General features: G+C 36.7%; 1 protein-coding gene across 1 annotated transcript in view; it reads left to right on the forward strand.

The window, feature by feature from the left end:
* The window catches only part of KCNH8 (potassium voltage-gated channel subfamily H member 8), a 173,830-nt gene that overhangs the window by 121,797 nt on the left and 29,210 nt on the right, over positions 1-22,823 (forward strand). Inside the window, exons 8-11 of the mRNA XM_065666043.1 lie at positions 10,303-10,500; positions 13,285-13,484; positions 15,011-15,260; positions 19,761-19,975. Of these exons, the coding sequence (XP_065522115.1) occupies positions 10,303-10,500; positions 13,285-13,484; positions 15,011-15,260; positions 19,761-19,975 (863 nt within the window). The remainder of the gene's footprint in view (positions 1-10,302; positions 10,501-13,284; positions 13,485-15,010; positions 15,261-19,760; positions 19,976-22,823) is intronic.

Here is a 22,823-nt window from a genome sequence, read left to right on the forward strand (position 1 = left end):
GCTGCAAGGCATTTAGTATCCTGGAAAAGGACAGTAACAGCCAGTATTCCTAAGGAGCACTAATGTGAGATGCTGAGATTTTTTGTGAAGTGACAGTGTGACATCTCTTAAAGGAGATGATTTGCGACAGGCTGAGGAAGTTGGGGCTTTTCAGCCTGGAGAAGAGAAGGCTGCGTGGAGACCTCATAGCAGCCTTCCAGTACCTGAAGGGAGCCTATAGGGATGCTGGGGAGGGACTCTTTGTCAGGGACTGTAGTGACAGGACAAGGGGTAATGGGTTAAAACTTAAACAGGGGAAGTTTAGATTGGATATAAGGAGGAAATTCTTTCCTGTTAGGGTGGTGAGACACTGGAATCGGTTGCCCAGGGAGGTTGTGAGTGCTCCATCCCTGGCAGTGTTCAAGGCCAGGTTGGATGAAGCCTTGTGTTGGATGGTTTAGTGAGAGGTGTCTCTGTCCATGGCAGGGGGGTTGGAACTAGATGATCTTGAGGTCCTTTCCAACCCTAACCATTCTATGATTCTATGATTCTAATGATAAGCTTACAGTTTTATTTCTTAAACTAGCTATACGTTTAGAGTTGTATGTTGTATCTGTAATCTAAAATTAAACAAACATTATATATTACGAAAAAAAGTTAATTCACTTATATTACCAATTTTTTTTTTGGGGTGGGGCAGGGGGTGGGAACATAAACCAGGAGAATTGAAAAAAAAAAAATTAAAGGCATTTGTCTTCACTACAAATATATTTACAAATATATTAATGGTTTTAGAGTTTTTTTATCAAGCATTCCTAATAAAAAGAAAAAGCTTAAAATAATTAGCTATATATAGTGCTTTGTATATATTAACTGCCACAGTCAGGGAAATTTTATATTGAAAATGTCTCCATCTTGTCCTTTCAATGAAGTAGGGAAGAGAAAAAAAAACAAACCTGCTCACTTGTGAAAGCAAGAAGGATTTATATCTCCTACATATCCAAATATAACCATCTGACAAATTACTGTTGTGAAGAGCTGTACATACTTACCGCAGAGGAGATGACTTGCAGCACATTTCTTTTCTAAATTTACCTACTTCTTGATAAATGAGACTGAAAGAATTTATGATCTATTTCTGCAGGAATGCAGGTGCACTTACCACATACACTGAAGCTTCTATGCAACAGTAAGTTGTTTAGAGAATTATCATAAAATATCAAAAGGAATGTGTTCCTTCCAGGTCTGCTGAGTTAACTCTTAAAATTATTATACATATCTCTTATATGTAGTATAGTGAAGTCTCTCCCTTGGAATAAATGTATTTCTGCTGTAAAGGGAATGTATATACTGCTATACTGTAAAACTGGTGGCAAAGTATATTGGAGTCTTCTTCATTACTATGAACAAAATAGTGCAGCTGTCTGATTTGTTTAGACATCTACAGAATACCAGTTGCATGTCCCAGAGATGCAATCTGAAGCTTTATGTGGCAGCAAGATAGGAATGCAGTGTAGGTGTGAGAGGGACAAGCCACCCAAATCTTACCCAGGCAATCTGCAGGGAGAGCCTGCAAGACCACAAAGGACAAGCTCAGCTAAACAGTTCCCATTCCACATAGCAAATGTCCTGAAGGGAAAGTCCTCCACTAATAACCTCTACCATCATTTGGAGCATCAGCTACAGCTAGCTTTTTGGAGACTGTCTTAGAGAGTCCCTTAAAGATACATATTTCCCCCATATCACTCCCTTCTTTCCTCTCTCACCAGAATATACTGTAGTTGTAGACATTAAATAGTTTCTGTGGAAAGAGAATATTTTGCCAAGTGGTGAAGGAGAAACATTTGGGGGTGTCAGTGTGAAAATGTGTCTGGGTTGGTCCTCAGGGATTTGTCCAGTCCTGTAGAAGAATAAGTAAAACAGCAAAACCTTACCTTGCATGACAAAAGCAGATAGGACTTCATCTAGAGATGTTTAAATTTAATGCATGAACAGAGGATGTGGTTTAACCCCAGCTGGCAACCAAGCCCCATATTGGCACTTGCTCACTCCCTTCACAGTAGGATGGGGAAGAGAATGAGAATGGTAAAAGTGCGAAAACTCGTGGGTTGAGATAAAAGATGTTTTATAAACGTAAAGCAAAAGCTGCTTGCGCAAGCAAAGCGGTATAGGAATTCTTTCACCACTTCCCACCGGCAGGCAGGTGTTCAGCTATCTCCACGACAACAGGGCTCCATCATGTGTAATGGTTAATTGGGAAGACAAACACCATCATCCGCAACATCCCCCTTTTCCTTCTTATTTCCTTTCTTATTTGTAAGCATGACACCATATGGTATGGAACATGCCTTGGGTCAGATGTCCTGGCTGACCAACTTCTTGTGTACCCCCAGCCTAAATCACTGTTGGGATGGGGTGAGAAGCAGAAAAGGCCTTGGCTCTTGTGGAAGCACTACTCAATAACTAAAATGTGTTATCAACACTGGTTTCAGCATAACTCTGAAACAGAGCTTCATCCTAGCTACTAGGAAGAAAATTAACCCTATCCCAGTAAAAACCACCACACATAGTTGGGTTTTGGTTAGAAACTGGGGTATGAAATGTTTGAAGCTATTTGTAATTCATGTACACTATGTTTTCTTGAATTTTTGTGTAGCATTTTGCATTATGTGGAAAAGTCCACCCTGTTCTTACCTGTGACCAAACATTTGTTAAAAGATATATTTCCAACTCTGTTTTCAAAAAAAAAAAAAAAAAATGCTGACATGACAAGTATTTCATATCAGGCCTATTGCTCTACCACTTACAGGTCATGAACATGCCCAGGAGGGATCAACCAGAGAGATTTTTGAAACTGCATTATAATTCATGTGTCTATAGTGCCTTCACTGAAGTGGATTACTAGCTTCCTGTAGGATAAAATGTATCTTTCCTTGCATTTATGGCATTCTAAAATAAAAATGTAAATTATTTAAAAGGACACACCCTGCTGATAACAAGAAATTAAATGCTCCCCACAAAGGAATTTTGTCAGAATCTCCAATGGGGCATCAATTTTACCATGTGAATACAGACATTTTTCTTGTTTATTCTAAGCAGTGATACTTGCAATTTAGAGTTAAGTGTTGTCAGATAATTAAAGTTTATTTGTCAGGTTTTCAGCACTTCTCTGGGCTCAGCTGTGTTTCTGTTGTTATCAGCAACATTACAATTAAATCTTAGATTATTTTTCTTTTTTTAATCCTTTGATTGAGCACCTCTTCTTCCTGAAACTATTTAGTTTATTGAATATTTATCACACCTTGAAAACTCCATTTTCAGTGAGCACAATGGGTCAGTATCTCACATTATGTTGTTTCTGAGAAGGGCATGCTTTTGAAACTCTCAACTACTTTTCATTTTAATTTTTTACATTTCTTGTCACGGCCATTGTTTGCAAGCTTCCCCAAAATATGTTGTTAGTGATTTTGCATAGATGTTTAAATGATACATACATAACATCTACAGGGATTAAGGCTTTATTTTGGTTTATGCATTAGGTTTTAAAGAAATTGACAACTCAGACCTGAAGCATGAAATCTTTCAACATTTGTACACTCCTCTCTAAAGATTTTATCTACTTAATAGAAAGAAGGATAGAATGCTTGATAGTAAAGGGTATATGTTTTTCCTCTTTAATTACATATTAAAGTGGGTTTTTTTGTCTAGTTTTTATTTACTATAATTTGGGCATTCATCCAACAAAAGTGCATAAACTTTTATATATATATCTATAGAAAATGTTCAGTGTTTTTCATCATGGTAATATTCACGTGCTTCACTTCTGTTGGCACTTAAAAGTCTACTGAGCCCAGAGGTCAAGTATAATTTGCTTGTATAAGGTTAACATAGTTAACTCTATCTGGATAAGCTGGTGCAATGAATACACCAGAATGGTATTAAAGATTATGACCCAGACAAAGAAAAATGGAGAAAAATATTGAAATAGACATAAATCAGATTGAAAAAAATTTACAGTTAGGGTGTCACAAAGGAAAGAGATGACACCGTGAACTGTGGAGGGCAGATGCTTCTACCATGCACTGATCTCCATATTTATTGGGTGCATATTTATATACGTATTTATATATACACATATTTATTATTATTTATTGGGCAAAGAAGAGATTCAGAGCAGCCCTGCAGAGAAGGACTTGGGGGTGCTGGTCAATGAGAAAATGAACATGGGCCAGCAGTGTGCTCTCGCAGCCCAGAAAGCCAACCATATCCTGGGCTGCATCAAAAGGAGCGTGACCAGCAGGTTGAAGGAGGTGATCCTGCCCCTCTGCTCTTCTGAGACCTCACTTGGAGTATTGTGTGCAGTTCTGGTGTCCTCAACATAAAAAGGACATGGAACTGCTGGAACAAGTGCAGAGAAGGGCCACGAGGATGATCAGGGGACTGGAGCACCTCCCGTATGAAGATAGGCTGAGGAAGTTGGGGCTGTTCAGCCTGGAGAAGAGAAGGCTGCGTGGAGAACTAATAGCAGCCTTCCAATATCTGAAGGGGGCCTATAGGGATGGTGGGGAGTGTCTCTTCATCAGGGACTGTAGTGGCAGGACAAAGGGTAAGGGGTTAAAACTTAAACAGGAGAAATTTAGATTGGATATAAGGAGGAAATTCTTTCCTGCTAGGGTGGTGAGGCACTGGAATGGGTTGCCCAGGGAGGTTGTGAGTGCTCCATCCCTGGCAGTGTTCAAGGCCAGATTGGATGAAGCCTTGTGTGGGATGGTTTAATATGAGGTGTCCCTGCCTGTGGCAGGGTAGGTGGAACTAGATGATCTTGAGGTCCTTTCCAACCCTAACTATTCTATGATTCTATGATTCTATATTTGTTGGATGTATGGCAGTTCCCAGGCAGCATGGCTGGTGTGTGGGCTCTGGTACCAGGGTCACAGAGGGCAGCCTAGAATGGGTTTGTGTGTGCCCCTACCACAAGGGCTCCAGCCACAGGCAGTTGAGATAAAACTGTTTTTCATATAGTCCAAGTTAAATATATTTCTTGTCTATGTCATGCCAAGAAATTCCCTCCACAGAATTTGACTGTGTGAATTTCACTGCAGTAGATGTTCCTTTGGTTCTGTCATATATTGCGTTTTACTATTGTGCAATTATGCCATTTGAGCACACATGGTGGAGCTGCACTTTTACACTCATGGAACCCGTAGCTGTATGACACCTTCAGGCATTTTCTATTTTTTTAGTGCATATCTGTTCTAATACATGTGAAAGAAAACCCTGGTTCATGTTTATTTGTAACCTGGTGCAATAAGGTCTACTATATTTACAGTCCTCCACAGCAGTGACTGAAAGTATGATTGCTCCCATTACCTCTGGGGGTCTTTAATCCTTAAGCCATCTGCTCTGGTACCTGACAGGCAAAATTCCATCATGGACCAAATCTGTAAACAAATGATCAGGTTTTGTGACAATGAAAGCATAACAGTGATGTTCCACAGTATTGGGAATAGTGCTGTTTAGTGTCTTCTTAGTCTGGGGGGAAAAAATGTAAATGTTTTAGCAGGAAAAAACTGCAGGTGTCAAAAACATTGTGTCTAGACAGGGATAAAAGAGGCTTTGAGGATCTTGAGAACTTTAATACCTTAAATGAGTAATCACCATGAGAATAGAGGCAATGATGATTGAATAATGCAAAGTCATGAACACCAGAATAAGTAAAATGGTTTAGTCCTCTTGTACACCTCTAAGTTTTGAATGCATTGTATCTGTGAGAAACAATTAGAGAGTAACTACATAAAATTCTTTCGAAGCAATTTTAAAAACAAAGCTAATGTTTTGATGTCTAATGAATGATAATTAGAGTTTGATAAGGTAGAATATATTAATTATACTGCTATACAAAATGATATTACCTCATATACAATATCAGCTCTGGTTTCCGCCCTTAAATGATTTTTATGACATGCTCTGAAGAAGCAGCATGGACAGTTGATGGAAGTGATTTGGACATTTAAAATCTCACAGAGACTTGTATCATGAGTGTTTTTACCTAAAAAGAAGGGAATTCACCTAATTATTCTAACTTAGCAACTGTTTTGCCCTAAGGTTCATTTTTTGGAGGTTAATATTCCAAGGAATTAGAAGAGAGATACAAGCTAAAATCTTTGTTTTATTGAGGTTAGTGGGACCTTCACAACAGTTTTCCGCCATTTAAAACAGAAATATGAGACGATCATTGGCAGATCAGAGTGTGCAGCTATGTAATGAAATGGTGGTGTGACTTCCTCTGTAAACCTACAGCTCCTTGCTGCCAGACTCTAGATCCAAAATGGGGAGCTATCAGCAGCAACCAGAGACTGCTGCAGTGGGAATCAACATAGCTCACAGGTCACATGGTGATTTTCATTTTAAAATGCATTCCAGTGGTGAAAGATCTTGTTTCTCTTGTATAGTTTTTATCTTTCCCTTAATGAAAAGGGTTTTGGCTGACCCTTTCTCTTGTATCATCATTATCACTGATATGTTGTGGAACTGTTCTTGCCTTCAGGCATTCAGGGATACTCTAAGAGACACTTGTCATCCATACCTTTTTGCACTGCTTGACACAATAGTACAGATTAAGCTTTGCACTGCTTGACACAATAATGCGGATTAAGCCAGTGAGTTTTCATCTACACTTAAACTGAAAAAAAATTGATTTATAAAATAAATACTGCAGGTAATCAATGCATTAGAAAATGCAACTATTTTCTAAGGTTTTGAAATACCAGACAGCACTATGTTAAGCGTATGGTGTATAAGTAAAATTTAAGTAGTGGTATAGAACATTATAGGGAGTGATTTACCTGCTCAATGAAATGCAAGCAACAACCCAAAGGAAGACTGAGTTTCTGGATGTCCAGTAAACTAGATAATGTGTTTTACATCCAGTTATAAAGCATGCCGTCTACAGATGTTTAAATGCTTGTTTATGTTTCTGCTGGTACTCAAGTATCCCCCATACGCATATAAGGTGAAACTTAATGCAGATTCTTCCAGCAATTTTCAAGGTAGCCTAATGGAGCTAGACAGCTAAATCCTGCTGACTTTCTGATGGGACTTGATTACTTAAGTGCCCTTTTTCCCTTTGAAAAATCTTCCTCTTAATTGTGCTAATTGATGTTTAAAATTTTTTTCAAAGTTAGAGCTGTATCCAAGACTAATTCAGAGCCAGCCAATATTAATTATGAATGTTAAATTCTAGGAAGATTCCTCTGACTACAAGGTATATTTATTTTTCTCTTCTTCTGTAAGGGCAAAAATTAATTACTCAGATTTGCCAGAGAATCTGCTGAGAGGAACCAAAAAAGTAAAAGACATTAGTCAATTGTGTTACCTCACAACTATTTCCATTGGCTAATGAAAGTTTTTAGAGCCAAGAGTATCTTATGTATGCCCCAAAACGGAGGAAAAAAAAAAAAAAAAGTACTATCAACACAAATCTGAGAAATTTAGTTGATCTGAAAAAATCTTGTAGCATTTTATGTATTTTGGCTGAAACCTCAACCCCTGCAATTTCTTCAAAAGGTCACGATTAGGATCATTTCTAACAGCCAAAATAGAAATAAGAAGCTGTGATCTGCAAATCAGAGGAATGTATTTTTTGGGTCTTCCGTTTCAAATGCACATTTTCTGCTCCAAATCTCATGGTGCATTTCTAAAGAAAGTTACCTAATAGCTTTTCCTTACTTACATAGTGGGCATCTGTTTTTGCATTTTTTAACAATTGCTAATAATTGCTGATTGCTACTGTTGTAGCTCAGTGATAAGCCATTCATCTTACTGACTAAGATGATTTCTTTGACCCTCAGTTACGCCACAGAACTGAGCTAAGAATACTTAACTTGTTTTCGAATACTGGTGTCCTGGCCAGGTGCGTTTGTCAGCAATTGTAAAATGCTAATATTCCATTTGGTACTTTGTGGTAGAATTATAAGAAATATTAGGGTCTTCTGCTGTTTGATACAATGTAAGCATTTATTTTTTGTACCTTATCTGTACTAGCCACAATGCATCCTTTGTCAATTATGTTCCAGTAGGGTTGGGTGTTTTGCTTGATAATCTTGATATATGCAGTAAAGGAGAAACCAGTGTACCAACTGGTAGATCTATCCATTAAAGAATGGAGTCATCCACTTTTTCTGAGTAGCACTGGAAACATATAAGTCTGAAACTGAGGCTTGTAATGTTTCATATAAAGTAACAATAGCTAAACTATTGCTTCTTTGTTTATTTGCTTGATATCTGAAACTGAGGCGGAGAAACTTGCAGTCTGATGCAGTATGACCACCAGGAACAATAAATATGAAATTCGTTCAGATAACAAAAGGCAGAAACGTGGGAATACAGAGGCCAGGAATTAGCTTTTAGAACACTTGCAAGAAGGACATTGTCTCTTAGGTGTTGTTTCAGTAGTCACACATCAGTTACAGTTATTTAAAATGACTTATATAATCTGTTTCTGTTTTGTGAAATTTGATTTTATTTTTGATTTTTATTTTTTTTTCTTTATAAACAAGGACACTTTCAAAACCTGATGCTGAAACTTTATGATTGTATTCCTCTATGTTAGGTTTAGATAGAATTTTTTAACTCTATCTGCTCTCTGCCAGGGATTTTTGTAGGTTTTTTAATTTGTTCTTTAATGTGTAGGATTACATTCCCTAACATGAACATAGGAATGAAATCTGCTGTACAAAGGGCCATGCTATCACTGAGGAATTGTAATGTAGTCTCAGGAAAACAGTAGAGCACAGAGAGAGGACTGGTATTGGTTCAGTTAGGCTTTAGGTTTGGTGGGGTTTTTCAATTTTTTTGCTTTTCTTTCATTTATTTCAGTTTAGCCACAATAATAAAATAGTCTCATGTGATTAATACTTTCTATGAAGGTAAAATCAAGGAGATTTTAATAAGTTTTCTTGACTGTTCATAAGGTGAACAAGCCCACTCAGGACTGCAGTCTTATGACTATGTAGAGCACTTTCACTTATGCTTTGAATTAAATTCACTGTCCTGCACAGAGTGGGGCAGCAGGCCCAATGCTAGGCCTCACAATGTTATTGCCCAGCCCTTCCTGGCTTAGCTTTCTCTGTAGGAAAGCATGCGAGTATGGTAGCAGCCATGGCTCAACAAGTCTGCTGTAAGTAGTAAATTCTTACAGATTTTTTTCCCCAACATAACTAGAAGTGTTGGGAGAGATACTTTAAATCTGCCCCCTACTTTTTCAGGTATTCTGTACAGGGGTGTTTCCCCCAGTTCATATTTGGATTCATCCAAAGTGAAGAAATTTATGCTGACTAAAGTGGAGAGAGAATAAGCATCAGGAGATGATTCAGTCCATCAAGTCTCAGCTTACAACAGGGGGACCTCCAACCGATATTCTCAAATAAAGCTCAGCCAGGAATATTTTGTTTTGTCAGTTCCTCCTGGATAGCCAGGAAAGATTCTCAATCTCCTAGGCAAACCACCTAACAGGCAAAACTGAGCACAGGAATGATTTTTATCTTTGTTTTTTTCTCCCTATCTTTACTTTTGTGAATCATTGTGTTTATGCAATTCATTCAAGTTATTTATTTCCCTTTTCCAAAACAGATTCTGCATATATTTTCCTGGTTTATTGCTTTGGGTTTTATTGTTGGTTTGGTTTTGTTTTTCTAATATCTATGAGGGAGTAGCTAATTCTACTTTCAGTAGCACACATAGAAACATTTAGCAAAATTAAAGATAAGACTAAATGAACAATTTAGAAAAACTTACTGATCCATCTTTTGAAAATGAATTCTGGTTTGTAAGTTATATTTAGTATTTTGAATCTTTTCTACTGAAAAAGAGACATGCAAAAATCTTTAAATATGTAATTGTTATTACAAGAAATTAGTCTTGGAATCTGAAAAAGCTTTCCAAACATTAATTAATGGAAATAACGAAATCAATATTGCATTCTTGCTGCAATGTTATTAGGTGATGATTTTTATCTTTCAGAGCCATAATGGATCTTGTGAATTATCTAATTAGACCTGTAATATGCAATTAAAAAACTCTTGATTTCCGTACAAAAATAAAGTTCTTATAAATAATCATGCATAAAAATAAATACTCCAGAGACACAATACTTAGCATGCTGCATAAATTCCTACAGTTCAATATTCTTTTTAGTCTTGAAATTGTGTGAAGAATGAACTGTCTTTAAATAAAGGGTTTTTTAGAATTACTTTGTTTTACAGAATGCGTGGTTTTCATGGTGTCAGTATTCCTTAATGTTTCTTTTTATGCTTTGTTTTTCAGGTTGGCTTCATGAGCTAGGAAAACGTATTGAGTCTCCTTACTATGAGAATAATACACTAGGAGGCCCATCAATCAGAAGTGCCTATATAGCTGCCCTATATTTCACTCTCAGCAGTCTCACCAGTGTTGGGTTTGGAAATGTTTCAGCCAATACTGATGCTGAAAAGATCTTCTCCATTTGCACAATGCTTATTGGGGGTAAGCACAAATACATCATGTTAAAACGTTTTGGGGAGGTATTGACAAGTAAAATTAATGTTAAAATGTTGTTAAGTTTCTAAAAAAACAACAAAAAACCCAACGCCAAAAACCCAACAACAACAAAAAGAAAAGCCCTAAAAACCCCAAAAAGTTGAATTTAAAATGCCAAAAGAAAGAAATAACTTAGCTGATTTTACACAAGACAAACTCTCCTAAGCAGACCTATTTCTAACCACTTGATCACTTAAGGTGACAAAAGACAGTTGTCACTCAGTAAAATGCAAACTCACGTTATTGTCAGGTTATGTGCCAGGGACTCTTCCAGTCAGCCAGGAAACTGGTGTACATTCAGCTCCAGTTTTATCCCCACAGCAGCCCTGGGAATGATGACAAGGGGAGGTGGGCAGCTCACCAGTGAATCTGGCTGTGAGCTGGTGCATGTATTCATGTGTAGGACTAGCCCAGCAAGAAGGCAACAGAGCCAGGAGAACTTTTTGGTGAGCTATATGTGACTCTACCATAAACAAAATTCCCTGTAATTATCATGAAGTACATTTTACCACATCACTTTTCCAATTAGAATCAAAATGCAATGTTTTTGTCATATTTGGAGCTCAGTAGTATTTATATTAATTACCTTGTCATACCGCTGGGGGAAACCAAGGGCTCATTTATGGTCTCCTTTCTGCTGAGGCACCTGCGCACAACCAGTGAGCCGGTAGCACCTGCAGAGCTTGGTATAAACCAAGACCACTAAAGAAAGTACCTGCCCCTCTCTCTTTACCTTTATCCCAACAAAAAATCAGCAGTGCTATTTCATAGAGTGTACAACATACTATCCAAAGATGACATAGTGAGCATGAAGGGTAAAATCAAACCATGATTTCCTATTGCCGCCGCACCCCACCCCCCCCCCCTTATTTTTGTCTGCTTGCCTAATTTCTCTGGAAACAGTAGTATGTATTTCTGCAGCAGTAGTCAGTAAGGCATTGGTTGTCAGCTTTGCAGCATAAATTTTCCTGGTCAAAAAATAAATTGGCAACTTGACATTTGCAAGCTGGAACACAATAAATGACCCATAAACTATGTATTTGTGGCATCGAGTGATATAGAAAGTGCTCAATGAATTACTGTCATTTTTCCCAGTCCTGAAAATATAATGGATCACGCAACAATATAATGGATCACACAAGGATTATAACATTTTGATTTTGACAATGTCACAAAAACACAAGCAGCTTATTAATTGCTCTTGCTGGTAGCATAAAATTATAGTTTTAAAATACAATGTGGTCTTTGTGCTTTGGGGCTTTCACTACCTAAAATCTCTTGGAATGAAGGAAGGAGTTTTCATTTCGATAAGTATTCCATTTATTCATGGAATAAAGAGATATCCTTCATAAGGCAATGATGAATATTTAATTCACATTGATATGGCAGAGCTTTCACAAAATTAATAGAGCAGAATATAAAAGTAGCCTATACTTTTATTTAGTCCAGTTATAGCTATTTCTTTTTCACTTATATTATTGAGTGGTAGAACTGATATGCATGTGAACTGAGCAAACTGTGAAGAACTAGTTGACTAGTGTGCACAGAGAGAACTGAAAACTGAAAGGCAAAGTTATCCTTAGGCAAGCAGATAGAAGAGTGACTATACATGTGAAAGTCCAATGAACAAGATGTGATATCCCCAAATTAAAGAATTTTCTGCCTGTACCATCTAAAAGAATTTTCAACCACAAAAATGCATCCTTGCCTCCTCCTGTTCCCTTTAGCCTCTCCTCACTTACACTGGACTTTAAATTGCCATACAAGGTCAACATCTCGTCTTGTTTATAAACCAATTCTTTCACCACTCTGAGGAGTGTCTGCTTTCTTTCAAGCACTATAAAGATAGATGTCCCTTGAGAATAATAATCAAGCTCCTAACAGTTTTTTCAATAAACAATTTGTAAATGTTTATATTATGTACCTCAGATCAATACCACATGACAGGCAATCTAGCTGTGATTTTTTCCACTGATAATCAGCAAGCACATTTCTGCACAGACAAACCCAGATGGCCTGTCTCTGTAAGCATTTCTTCAGTTTTGCTTCTGCTGGTTTTATTCCCAGACCAGTCTCTAATTGCAGACAAACTCAGGATGTCAGAACTTTTTGATAAACAATTTCACACCATGTTTGACCTTCACAAGCAACATAAGAAATCAGGTTGATTTTTAAAAAAAAACCTTGAATTTCAGGTCTACAATGTTTTCGGGTTTTATTTTTGTTTTTTAACGTCTTATTCCACAGAATATGATACAGCTCTAAGTGTCTGCAACCTCATTCCACTACACATGGTCACCATTACTAATAATTTTTATTTATACAAGTTCTTGGAAACCTGTTACATTCTATGTAGTTACCAACTGACCGTTTGAGTCTTGTTTTCATATTGATTAGTAGCTTCTCATTATTTCCTGAACATGTCTGCCTACATGGGTTCATCTGATCTCCTTTTTATTTAGACTATGAACTTAATTTGGCTTGGGCATTCTTTTGCTTGGTAACTTGACTAGATATCATCCTGTCCCATGGCAGTGACTGCTAATGACACAAAAAATGGAAATGAAAAATCATATGAATAGTACTGTATATTACTCATGGAGTCTGAAAAGTTTTATTATATCTCTCAATCAGGAAATTGATTTTCTGTGAAAATCCTGTTTATTTTCTGTGTTATGTTTTAATGATCAACAAGTCATCACATTACACGCAATTTCTGTCCTCCTCCAGCTCTGATGCATGCCTTGGTGTTTGGCAATGTGACTGCCATTATTCAGAGGATGTACTCCAGATGGTCCCTTTATCACACAAGAACCAAGGACCTGAAGGACTTTATACGGGTTCATCACCTGCCACAGCAGCTAAAGCAAAGGATGCTTGAATATTTCCAAACCACGTGGTCTGTCAATAATGGAATTGATTCCAATGAGGTAATCAAACAAGGAAGGTTGTGTTTTTGATTATTTTGACTACAGACTTAGAGGAGGATGGTGCTGTACTCTTCTATTTATGATGCTGTGTTTTGTGTGATGTTATATATAAAAAAGAACATGCCTAAATATAAAGCTGGGTTATCCCAGGAAGAGTGCATGCTATTGAAAAATCTGGTTTAGGACATCATATCATAAACTAAAAATTAAAAGTCTTCCACAGTTCTCAAATGCTGAAGAGGCATTCATCAGAAGCCTTTTGGATGATGCCAATAGAAACACCCCAGTGAGTAGTTTTGCCTTTCACCAAACAAAAAATCTTCTGGGGGGTTATAGATGTTTTTTAAAGGAAGGATTTCTTTACTGCTCTTTCCTCCTACTTTTTTTTTATCTTTTTTTAATTCTTTCCAATACTGTAAAAAAATAGTTTGGCCTGGCTTTTGATGTTGTTCATTTCGCTATGCTTTTAAATATTGCAGAATGTAACATGAGAGTGAATTCAAAAGATAAATTTCTGGTTATGCCTTTGTTTGCTTGCATTAAATGTCTTATCCAGGTTATGTATTCCTATACTCCAGAAGAAATATAGGCTTCTCCCTGCTGGAGTGTTATTTGAATGAACCATTCCCTTCAAAGTTCATGTTATATATGTCATTATAAAACTCAGTGACCTCTAAAGATAATGTTGAAATAAGCAGAAAGATTTGGTTTTGAGAACATTCTCCTCCTGATAAAATATTCTCTGTGGTGTGTGTGGCACAAAGAATGAGACACTCAGCAACATCTTAGCAACAGAAGGAGCTTAATAAGATTTCCAAAGAGACAAAAACCACTTAGATTTTGAGGGTTTTGTTAAGGATCACCTTCAGCTTGTGTACCTTCTGTACCTTTAGTCACACTGAGAGTGAGTGACTGCTGTACTACAACAGCAGCCTTTGGAAAGACCATCAGTATTTCAGGATTTGCCTCCCATCCACAAACTGCAATGTTAAAACAAAGCAAAACAAACAAAAACACATAAAAAGAAAACTTAGAGAGTTTTTAAAGTTATTCATCTGTCAATGGTTTTAGCATATAAGAAGCAATATAGCCTGTTGATTAATTTTATGCAAATATTTTAAAATCAAAATTGTTAATTTTTATTCTCCTTTCAGTATATGCTACTGTATACAGTGATATACACCTGAATAGGCTCATGTATTCTAGCAGCTGAAAAAAGCTGGAACAAGGTTAAGTTATGCATTTGGGGGAATTCCACATACAATGTTAATGATTTTTTTTCCTGATTCGTTATAAAGACATACTTTTATTCATATTTTTCCTGAAATTTATCAGTGTTTATTGTCATAATGATTTGTTAAGACATAGCATACATGTCTTATCAAGGAAATAAGAAAAATCAAAGGGAAATCTTTGTATCAGTATGATATGTGCAGCACTACTAAATCAGATTGCTTCTGCAAAAGAAGAAACAAATTATTTTACACTTATTCTCTTTTTCACTCATTTTTCTCTTTTTTGGACAGCTCTTAAAAGACTTCCCAGATGAGCTGCGTTCAGACATCACCATGCACTTGAACAAGGAGATTCTGCAGCTCTCCCTTTTCGAGTGTGCTAGCCGTGGTTGCCTCAGGTCTCTGTCTCTGCATATCAAAACCTCCTTCTGTGCTCCTGGGGAATACCTCCTCCGGCAGGGTGATGCCTTGCAAGCGATCTATTTTGTGTGCTCAGGTTCCATGGAAGTCCTGAAGGACAGCACGGTGCTGGCAATTCTCGGTATGTTCTTAATTACAGCTTAAAAGAGGGAAAGAATGGCCCTCCAGTGTAGGAGGACCTTCACTACTAACAATGTGTCCTAATAGTCCGAGGAGAAAGAATCTGTTTGATTTTAATATGCTATTCATACTCTATGAACAACCCCAAATTTTTTAGTTTAAACTTATTTTTTGCCATAAGGAGCTTTCAATTGCTAGAGTGCTAACTGTACAACATTTTACTCCCACACAAATTTTCTTATTCTTTCTCCTTTTCATGTAAGCAGGTATATGGTAGGTTTTGATGCAAATTGCTGCTTTCAAGTAAATTTGATGACAGTACTGACACCTCAAAGGACATTGGTTATTAGTTCCTAAATCTTTCATGAAAACTAGGGGCCAGGCAGTGATCCCACTAATGCTCCCAAAAGAAAGGGAACAATGTGAGCTTACTGTCATTCTTTGGTGCATTCATATCAACACCACCTGCAGGACAGTCAGATGTTGAAAAACAAACACCATTGGCTTTGGATGCCGAAAAGTTCCTTCCTCAAGCTAACTGATGCTGTCACCAGTTATCTGAGTACATTAGAACAGCAAAAGACCAGTTCTGTCCTAGTAAATTTCATTTACTTTTTTGCTAGATGCCTGCTTTGACTTATCAAGGTTTAAGCATCTCTACCTGTAAATTTCAGTGATTGGCCAAAATTTAATACCTACTAGAGAGATTCCCTTTATCTTCAGCTAAAGGATGATTAGAATTATCTGAGTTAATGTTTATAAAATGGTTTAATAAAAGAAAATATAAAATTTTACTGTAAAGAATTATTTTATTATTATTTTAATTCCTCTTTAGATTCAAACATATTCTTCTTTCTAATAACTTTTAATATTCTTATAAAGCAGAGTTAAAAAGAACATTTCCTTTTTTGCTTTCCTTCCTGTTTTGTGGGATTGCACTAGATTGTTGATAATGCAAGCTTCTGGTCTTCTGTAATTCAATTTCCTTTATTTTACTAATGTGCATTTGACTAGTCTTTTTTTTAGAATATAAATATGATACATGTCCTTTCTTGTTTCAAAACTCTAATTCTATTAGATTGACAGTCCACCTCACTCCATCACCCATTTATAATTAGAAAGTTTTAGAATGCCTTGATTTCACTGAATCACATACATAAAAGCTATAAAATATGGCTTACAAAAAACAGTAGCCTAAATATAGAAAAAGGTCAAGAGATGCCCCACTGGAACTATGATTTCATTAATTATTCCATTTCCAAGCACTTCTGAAAATGTTAATGAAAGCATCATTGCGTAATGGTGTCAATGGAAACAATAAAAAAGAGATTAGTGTATTGCTGAGAGAAGTTAATGAAATCGTAATGCAAACACACAAACATAATACAATGAAATAATGTTTTGTTATAGCAAATAGGAGCTTCATCTTTTAAACTTAATTAATATCAGTAGAAGGTGAATATATCAAACATGCAAGTCCCTATGAGAAACTGTGTTACTGATGTGATGCAAATCCAAGAGAGCAGCGTTTTTGCCTGATAATGCAGGTTACTTACAGTTCCCAGTCTACTATTTTATAATTCTGTCATGATTCTAATTCTAGTGGATTAGTTTTTCTTTACTGAACCATTTTCAGTAACAAACAATATAGCAATAGTACAATGAAATGCTCTGATAAAGTACAGCTGTTTAGTTCCTCTTGAGACTATTACTTCAACAATGGCTATTAAGATATCTTTTATAGAAAAATATGCGTTACTACAATAGTTATGAACTTTAAGAGCATACAACTTAGAGCTGTAAAAAAAATTTAGCCATAAGTTATTTAAAAGATATCCACAAGGAAAATAAATCTATAACTTTGACTTCATGTCCCAGATACATTAACATACAGATGTGTCTGCAGAAATATTTATATCTTTTCCAATGAAAAAGAAAGAGCTACTAAAAATAACATACATGATTCTGTTTATGCAATGAATGTCAATATTCAAGATACAATCATTTCCCTGCTGCAGTATTCTACATGAAATTTCAGCATTCTACCTACAGCCTTTGCTACATGATTTTGATTTTAAAAGAAACATACATTAGCATTATCAAATCTATCGGTCTTTCAGGCTGACATTATTTCATCAAACACAACAATAATCTAATTGTAACTGCAGTCAAATACAACTCTAACTTTTTTTTCTGAAATATTTATGCATTATTGATACTAACATTGCTGCATACCTAAAAAGTTTCAAATTAAGATGTTTAAAGATCTGCTTTGGTAAATTTGAAATATTTTTCCCTTGTCTATATTTACATAGCCCACAGTAGATTTACATTGCCTCTGCTTAATATTATCAAATAAATTTAAAGAATTGTTCATACTTCTATAAAACATAAAAGTGGATTACTGTTTAGCTTTATGCTATATTTAATTATGTAAGCACTACATCACATGATGAGCAATGACGAATGCTATTGTCATCTATCAGATTTATATTTCCCAGGTTGACCTAAACAATTACAAGTTCTTATTTATACCAATAGCAATTTTTAAGAGACCCCAAAGCAACATTGATATATGTACATTCCAAGCACAATAGAAAATCCTTCCCTACATTGGGTTTTTGATAAGCTCTTTCGACAAAGTTGTTCAAGATTCATGTAAATATCAAAAATTGCAAGTAGTATTTTAAAGTATAAAATTATCTTGTTTAAGCAGCTTCAGTCTGGCTGCTTAATTTGACTTAGCCTTCAAGTTCACCATTTCCCATGTAATATCCTGTTAGAATCACATGTTGGTAGATTTTTCAGACTTTACAGTCTTTACTCATTATTTATTAATCACAGAATAATGTCAGATTGGAAGGGATCTCTGGAAGCCATCCAACCTAAACCTGCTTAAAGCAGGACCCATCTAGCTCAGCTTCTTCAGGGCCATGTCCAGGCAAGCCTTGAGCACCTCCAAGGACAGCAATTCCACAGCCTCTTTGGCAGCCTGTCCCACTCTTTGACCAGCCTCATGGTGACTTTCATTTCTTGATTTCTAATCACAACTTCTTTTGTTACAGCTTGTGCTCAGTACATCTTGTTGCACTATACACCCTAAGGAAGAGTTTAACCCTGTTTTCTCTATGCTTTTCTGTTAGGCTATTGAAGGCAGCAATAACATCTTTCCTTTGCCTTCTCCTCTTAAGGCAGAACAGTACCCATTTTTTTAATTATACACTATATTTTCAAGTCCCTGATCATCTTGGTGGCCTCTTCTGGATTCACTTGAGTATGTCTATTCTGTCTTTTACTGGGAAGACCCAAACTTTACACAGTACTCCATATGTTGTATGACAAGTGACTTATAGGAGGAAAGGGTCACTTCTTGGGACTTCCTTGCTGCACTCTTTTTAATGCTGCACAGGAGGTACTTGGAATTCTCGGCTGCCAGGGCACATTGTTGACTCATGTTCAACATGCCCACAATGACCCTCAGGTCCTTTTTCAGAAAGCTGCTTTCCAGCTGGTCAGTCTCCAGGCCATACTGCTGCAAGGGAGGTTTTCCATCCCAGGTGAGGACTTGACATTTGTTTTTGTTGAACTTCATGAGGTTCTGTCAGACCTCTTGTCATTCATTGAGGTCCCTCTGAATAGCAGCTTTGTCCTTCAGCATATCAACTTCCCCCAGTTTGATATTGCCCATAAACTTGCCAAGAATGCAAGCCATCACACTGCTCAGGTTTTTAACAAAGTCCATGTGCATTAACTTTTGAGGAAGACCTCTGGTTCAATGACTATTCTTTGGACTTCATACTCAGATCAGATGTTTGTGGAAGCTTTTCATTACAAACATTTTGTGCTCTTCAACATGTGGTCAGTTATGAGTTTTAATACCTTCAGTATTCTAAGGCAGTCTTGCCCAAGAATCAAAATATAATGGCTTAAGAATTCATTTGGTTTTCTTGACAGAAGACCCATGGAGCTACACAGCTGTTAATAGCCTATACAACTAAGATACATCATGAAGTGTAGCTATGCAGCCATAGTTATCATAGATTGCAAATATTCTGCAATCCAACTTCTAAGGTCATTTCAGTAGATGATCTGTGCTTGACTGTGTCATTGTTAAAATGCTGTCTTAACATCTCTCTGTTCTACAATAAAAAAATAATGCTAGAAACATAATGTTCACTTTTTGAAAAACAAATCACACCTGCTATTAATTACTACTGTAAATCTTCATTTTATATGTATTTACTAGATTGCTCACTTAAATCAGGTACTTAATTGGCTGGAAATTAGGCTTCATACCTCCAATTAATTGCATATAAGATTGCACCTGAAAAACAAAAAAGACAGCTTTCAGTGAAAGATCCATAATAATTTTATTAATTAAACAATGCAGTGGTAACAATGTGACTTAAGATTTAGCAAATCTGTTAAACAGATTCATGATTCAAAAAAGTAAAAAATTCATGTTTTGAAGATTTTTTTTTTTTTTTATATTTTCTTTTAGGTAAAGGAGATTTAATTGGAGCAAACCTATCCACTAGGGATCAAGTTATTAAAACAAATGCAGATGTTAAAGCTCTAACATACTGTGACCTCCAATGCATTATCCTCAAAGGCCTCTTTGAAGTGCTTGACCTTTACCCAGAATATGCTCTCAAGTTTGTTGAAGACATTCAGCATGATCTCACATACAATCTAAGAGAAGGCCATGAAAGTGATGTAAGTACCTTTAAAGGTGTCTGCAGTTGTTACCTTTAGGAGTCTTCTTATACTTTACCCAGTTCTCGTAATTTTTGCCACAGTAAAAAAATAATACACAGATTATACTGAAAGGACCCCTCATTCCATTTGTTTGATAATTCAGACATTACCTACATGAATTGTTTACCAGTTGAACAGATCATAAACAGTGAGCATGTTTTGTGCGTCTCATTTTTCCATAGAAAACATCATCTGTGAGAGAATTTTTTTAAATATTTTGCCTTTTTTTGCTTGTATTTAAAAGTAATTCATAGTTATGTAAAACATGTGTCCAAGTAAAGGTATTTAACTATACCTTTTCTAGAAACTCACATGTCAGCTTAATGAACATTCATTTCACAGATCACTGATTATCACTTCACAGTCTTCACACACATTCAAAATGAGAACCAGTTGTTTGTCATCATGCTGCAACGAAAATGTGATTTTTCATTTAAATGAGCAATTTAATGTGGAAAAAAAAAAAAAAAACAAGAAATTCCAGATAAAGCACTGCTGAAAGAAGCAGTTCAGCTTAGCTGCACTTGGGTTAGAAATACTTCAGTTTAGACTTACTAAAGTACTTTCACTGTAGTATTTCTTTACTGTGAGGGTGCTGGGACTCTGGCACAGGTTGTCCAGAGAAGCTGTGGCTGCCTCATCCCTGGAAGTGTTCCAGGCCAGGTTGGATGGGGCTTTTAGCAACACAGTCAAGTGGAAGCTGTTCCTTCCTATGGCAGGGGGATTGGAACTTGGAGATCTTTAAGGTCCCTTCCAATCAAAACCATTCTCTGATTCTATTATATTATGTAACAAATGTATCAGGTTTTAATAATGGAAAGCTTTTATAACAGCTCTCTTTTCCTAACCTAACCGTAAGGCTCTAAACCTGTAGAGGGGAAAGTAAACAGGGTATCTCATTTGTTTGCTTCTTGAAATGTCCCTAAACTTCCTGCTATTAAATACAGCAGCTGAGAGACTACACATCTGTATTGAGAGCTTTAATATTAGTTTGTGTAACCAACACATTTTCCTTGGGGAGGAACGGCTAATCTGGAAAGGAGTATAACTCCATGTAAAGATATGGTTTGGAGATGATTGCATTCTCCTCTTCAGTTTTTCATGGATCTTGATGAACCCCCAATAATGTATTGCTTCATGCTTTTTCTGTATGATGACAAATCTAGGGATCACCATCTCAGGTGCATACACACTCAGCTTTTACAAAATCAGGAACAAATCTTCCCTGCTAAAGCTGGCTGAGTGATGTAGAAGCTCTTTGCTGAGAGCAAACCTCCACCAGCCTCAAAGGTGAGTGCACAGACTGCAAAGGATGGGACTTAAGGCAGTGCAGGACATATCCAATCATTTTTTCTGCTTTTAGAAAGAAAATATTTACAGCATTTGTGAATACACACTGTATTTTCATGGTATAGTCTGTTATCTTGGAAATTGTATATTCCAACATAAACTGGGGGGGGTGGGGGGGTGGGAATCTCGACACTGAGTAGCATCCAGTATCACAGGCAAATAGAGAAGCCAAGACAGATTATTGTAGTCTCCTACATCCTCAGGTTAACTGTGCCATCCACTAGTATTTCTCTTATGGCAGAAATAACCTTGGTTGTGTGCAGCTCATTTCTTATCCAACCTTTTTATTTATCAATAAGGTTAAAAAGCAGGAATAAGGTGGCCAAAAATTATACAGCCACAAAAAGAGGGCTCAACAAATGAGCAAAAATATTTGTTGGTAGCAAAAGTGTCCAGTCAACTGCTTGCTCTGCTTCATCTATAAAATGCCATGTCTCCATGAATAAAAATTAAAAGCGGAAATAATCTGAGAATTATCTGACGGTTTACTCTCATAGAATAGTAAGAAGGTATTCAGAAGTACAGTTTGTGTGTATGAAAATATGACATTATTTCTTGGGAATGGTACTATGAGAGAGTTTGGCAGCTGTGGTACTGTATCTTGATCTCTCTCTCCCTGAAAGAGGGGGATTTTATCTTTGTGAGTATCTACGACTTCTGCAGGTTTATGGAAATTTTGGTTTTAGAGAGCTTTTCCATAGCTAAAAATTGAACTCTGAGTAAGTCAGTTTCTCACTTTCGTTTTTCTTTGGATATTTTAAATGACTGCAAATTTGCAACTGAATGTGAAATTAATGCTGAAAATGGATCAGTAACAGTATTTAGGGTAAGGTAAACCACAGAATGAAATAGCACGTGTTTCCCTGTGGGAATCGCCGGGAGACGAGCTCATCAGATGATGACCAGCAAGTCTCGTTTATTGCTAAGCAGATGGATACTTATATACCTTGCTTGCATGTTTATAGTTTGGTTACAGAGAGATCATTGGCTTATAGCTTTTACATGTTACAAGATCATTGGTTCGTAGCTTCTACATGTTACAAGATCATTGGTTTGTCGCTTCTACATGTTACAAGATCATTGGTTTATAGCTTCTACACTTTTGCAGCTACACCGTTCACCCCCCCCCCACCATCCTCCTTCTCATGCACTTATCGTTTAGTGTCCTTGGCTGTGATTGGTCATAGTATGTTGCTGTTTGCCGGTGTCCTTCATTTCCTCATTATCTGGCATGAGAGGTTTGCACCATGTTCTACACAGATGTCTTGTTTCAGCTCGTTGATGGGAACGTGCCCTTTTGACCTTCTTCGACAAGCCAATCCTCCACATTTCCCCACTATGATTGCCAAGTACCTTTCAGTCCTGACCTAAAACATTATTGCATTTCAATCACAGACCACCAAAACTGCCTTAGGTTGTAGATTTCCTAGCACTTTTAGCCGTCATTAATAAGGTG

This window comes from Lathamus discolor, chromosome 2, assembly GCF_037157495.1.
Source record: "Lathamus discolor isolate bLatDis1 chromosome 2, bLatDis1.hap1, whole genome shotgun sequence".
In the NCBI taxonomy this organism is placed as follows: domain Eukaryota; kingdom Metazoa; phylum Chordata; class Aves; order Psittaciformes; family Psittacidae; genus Lathamus; species Lathamus discolor.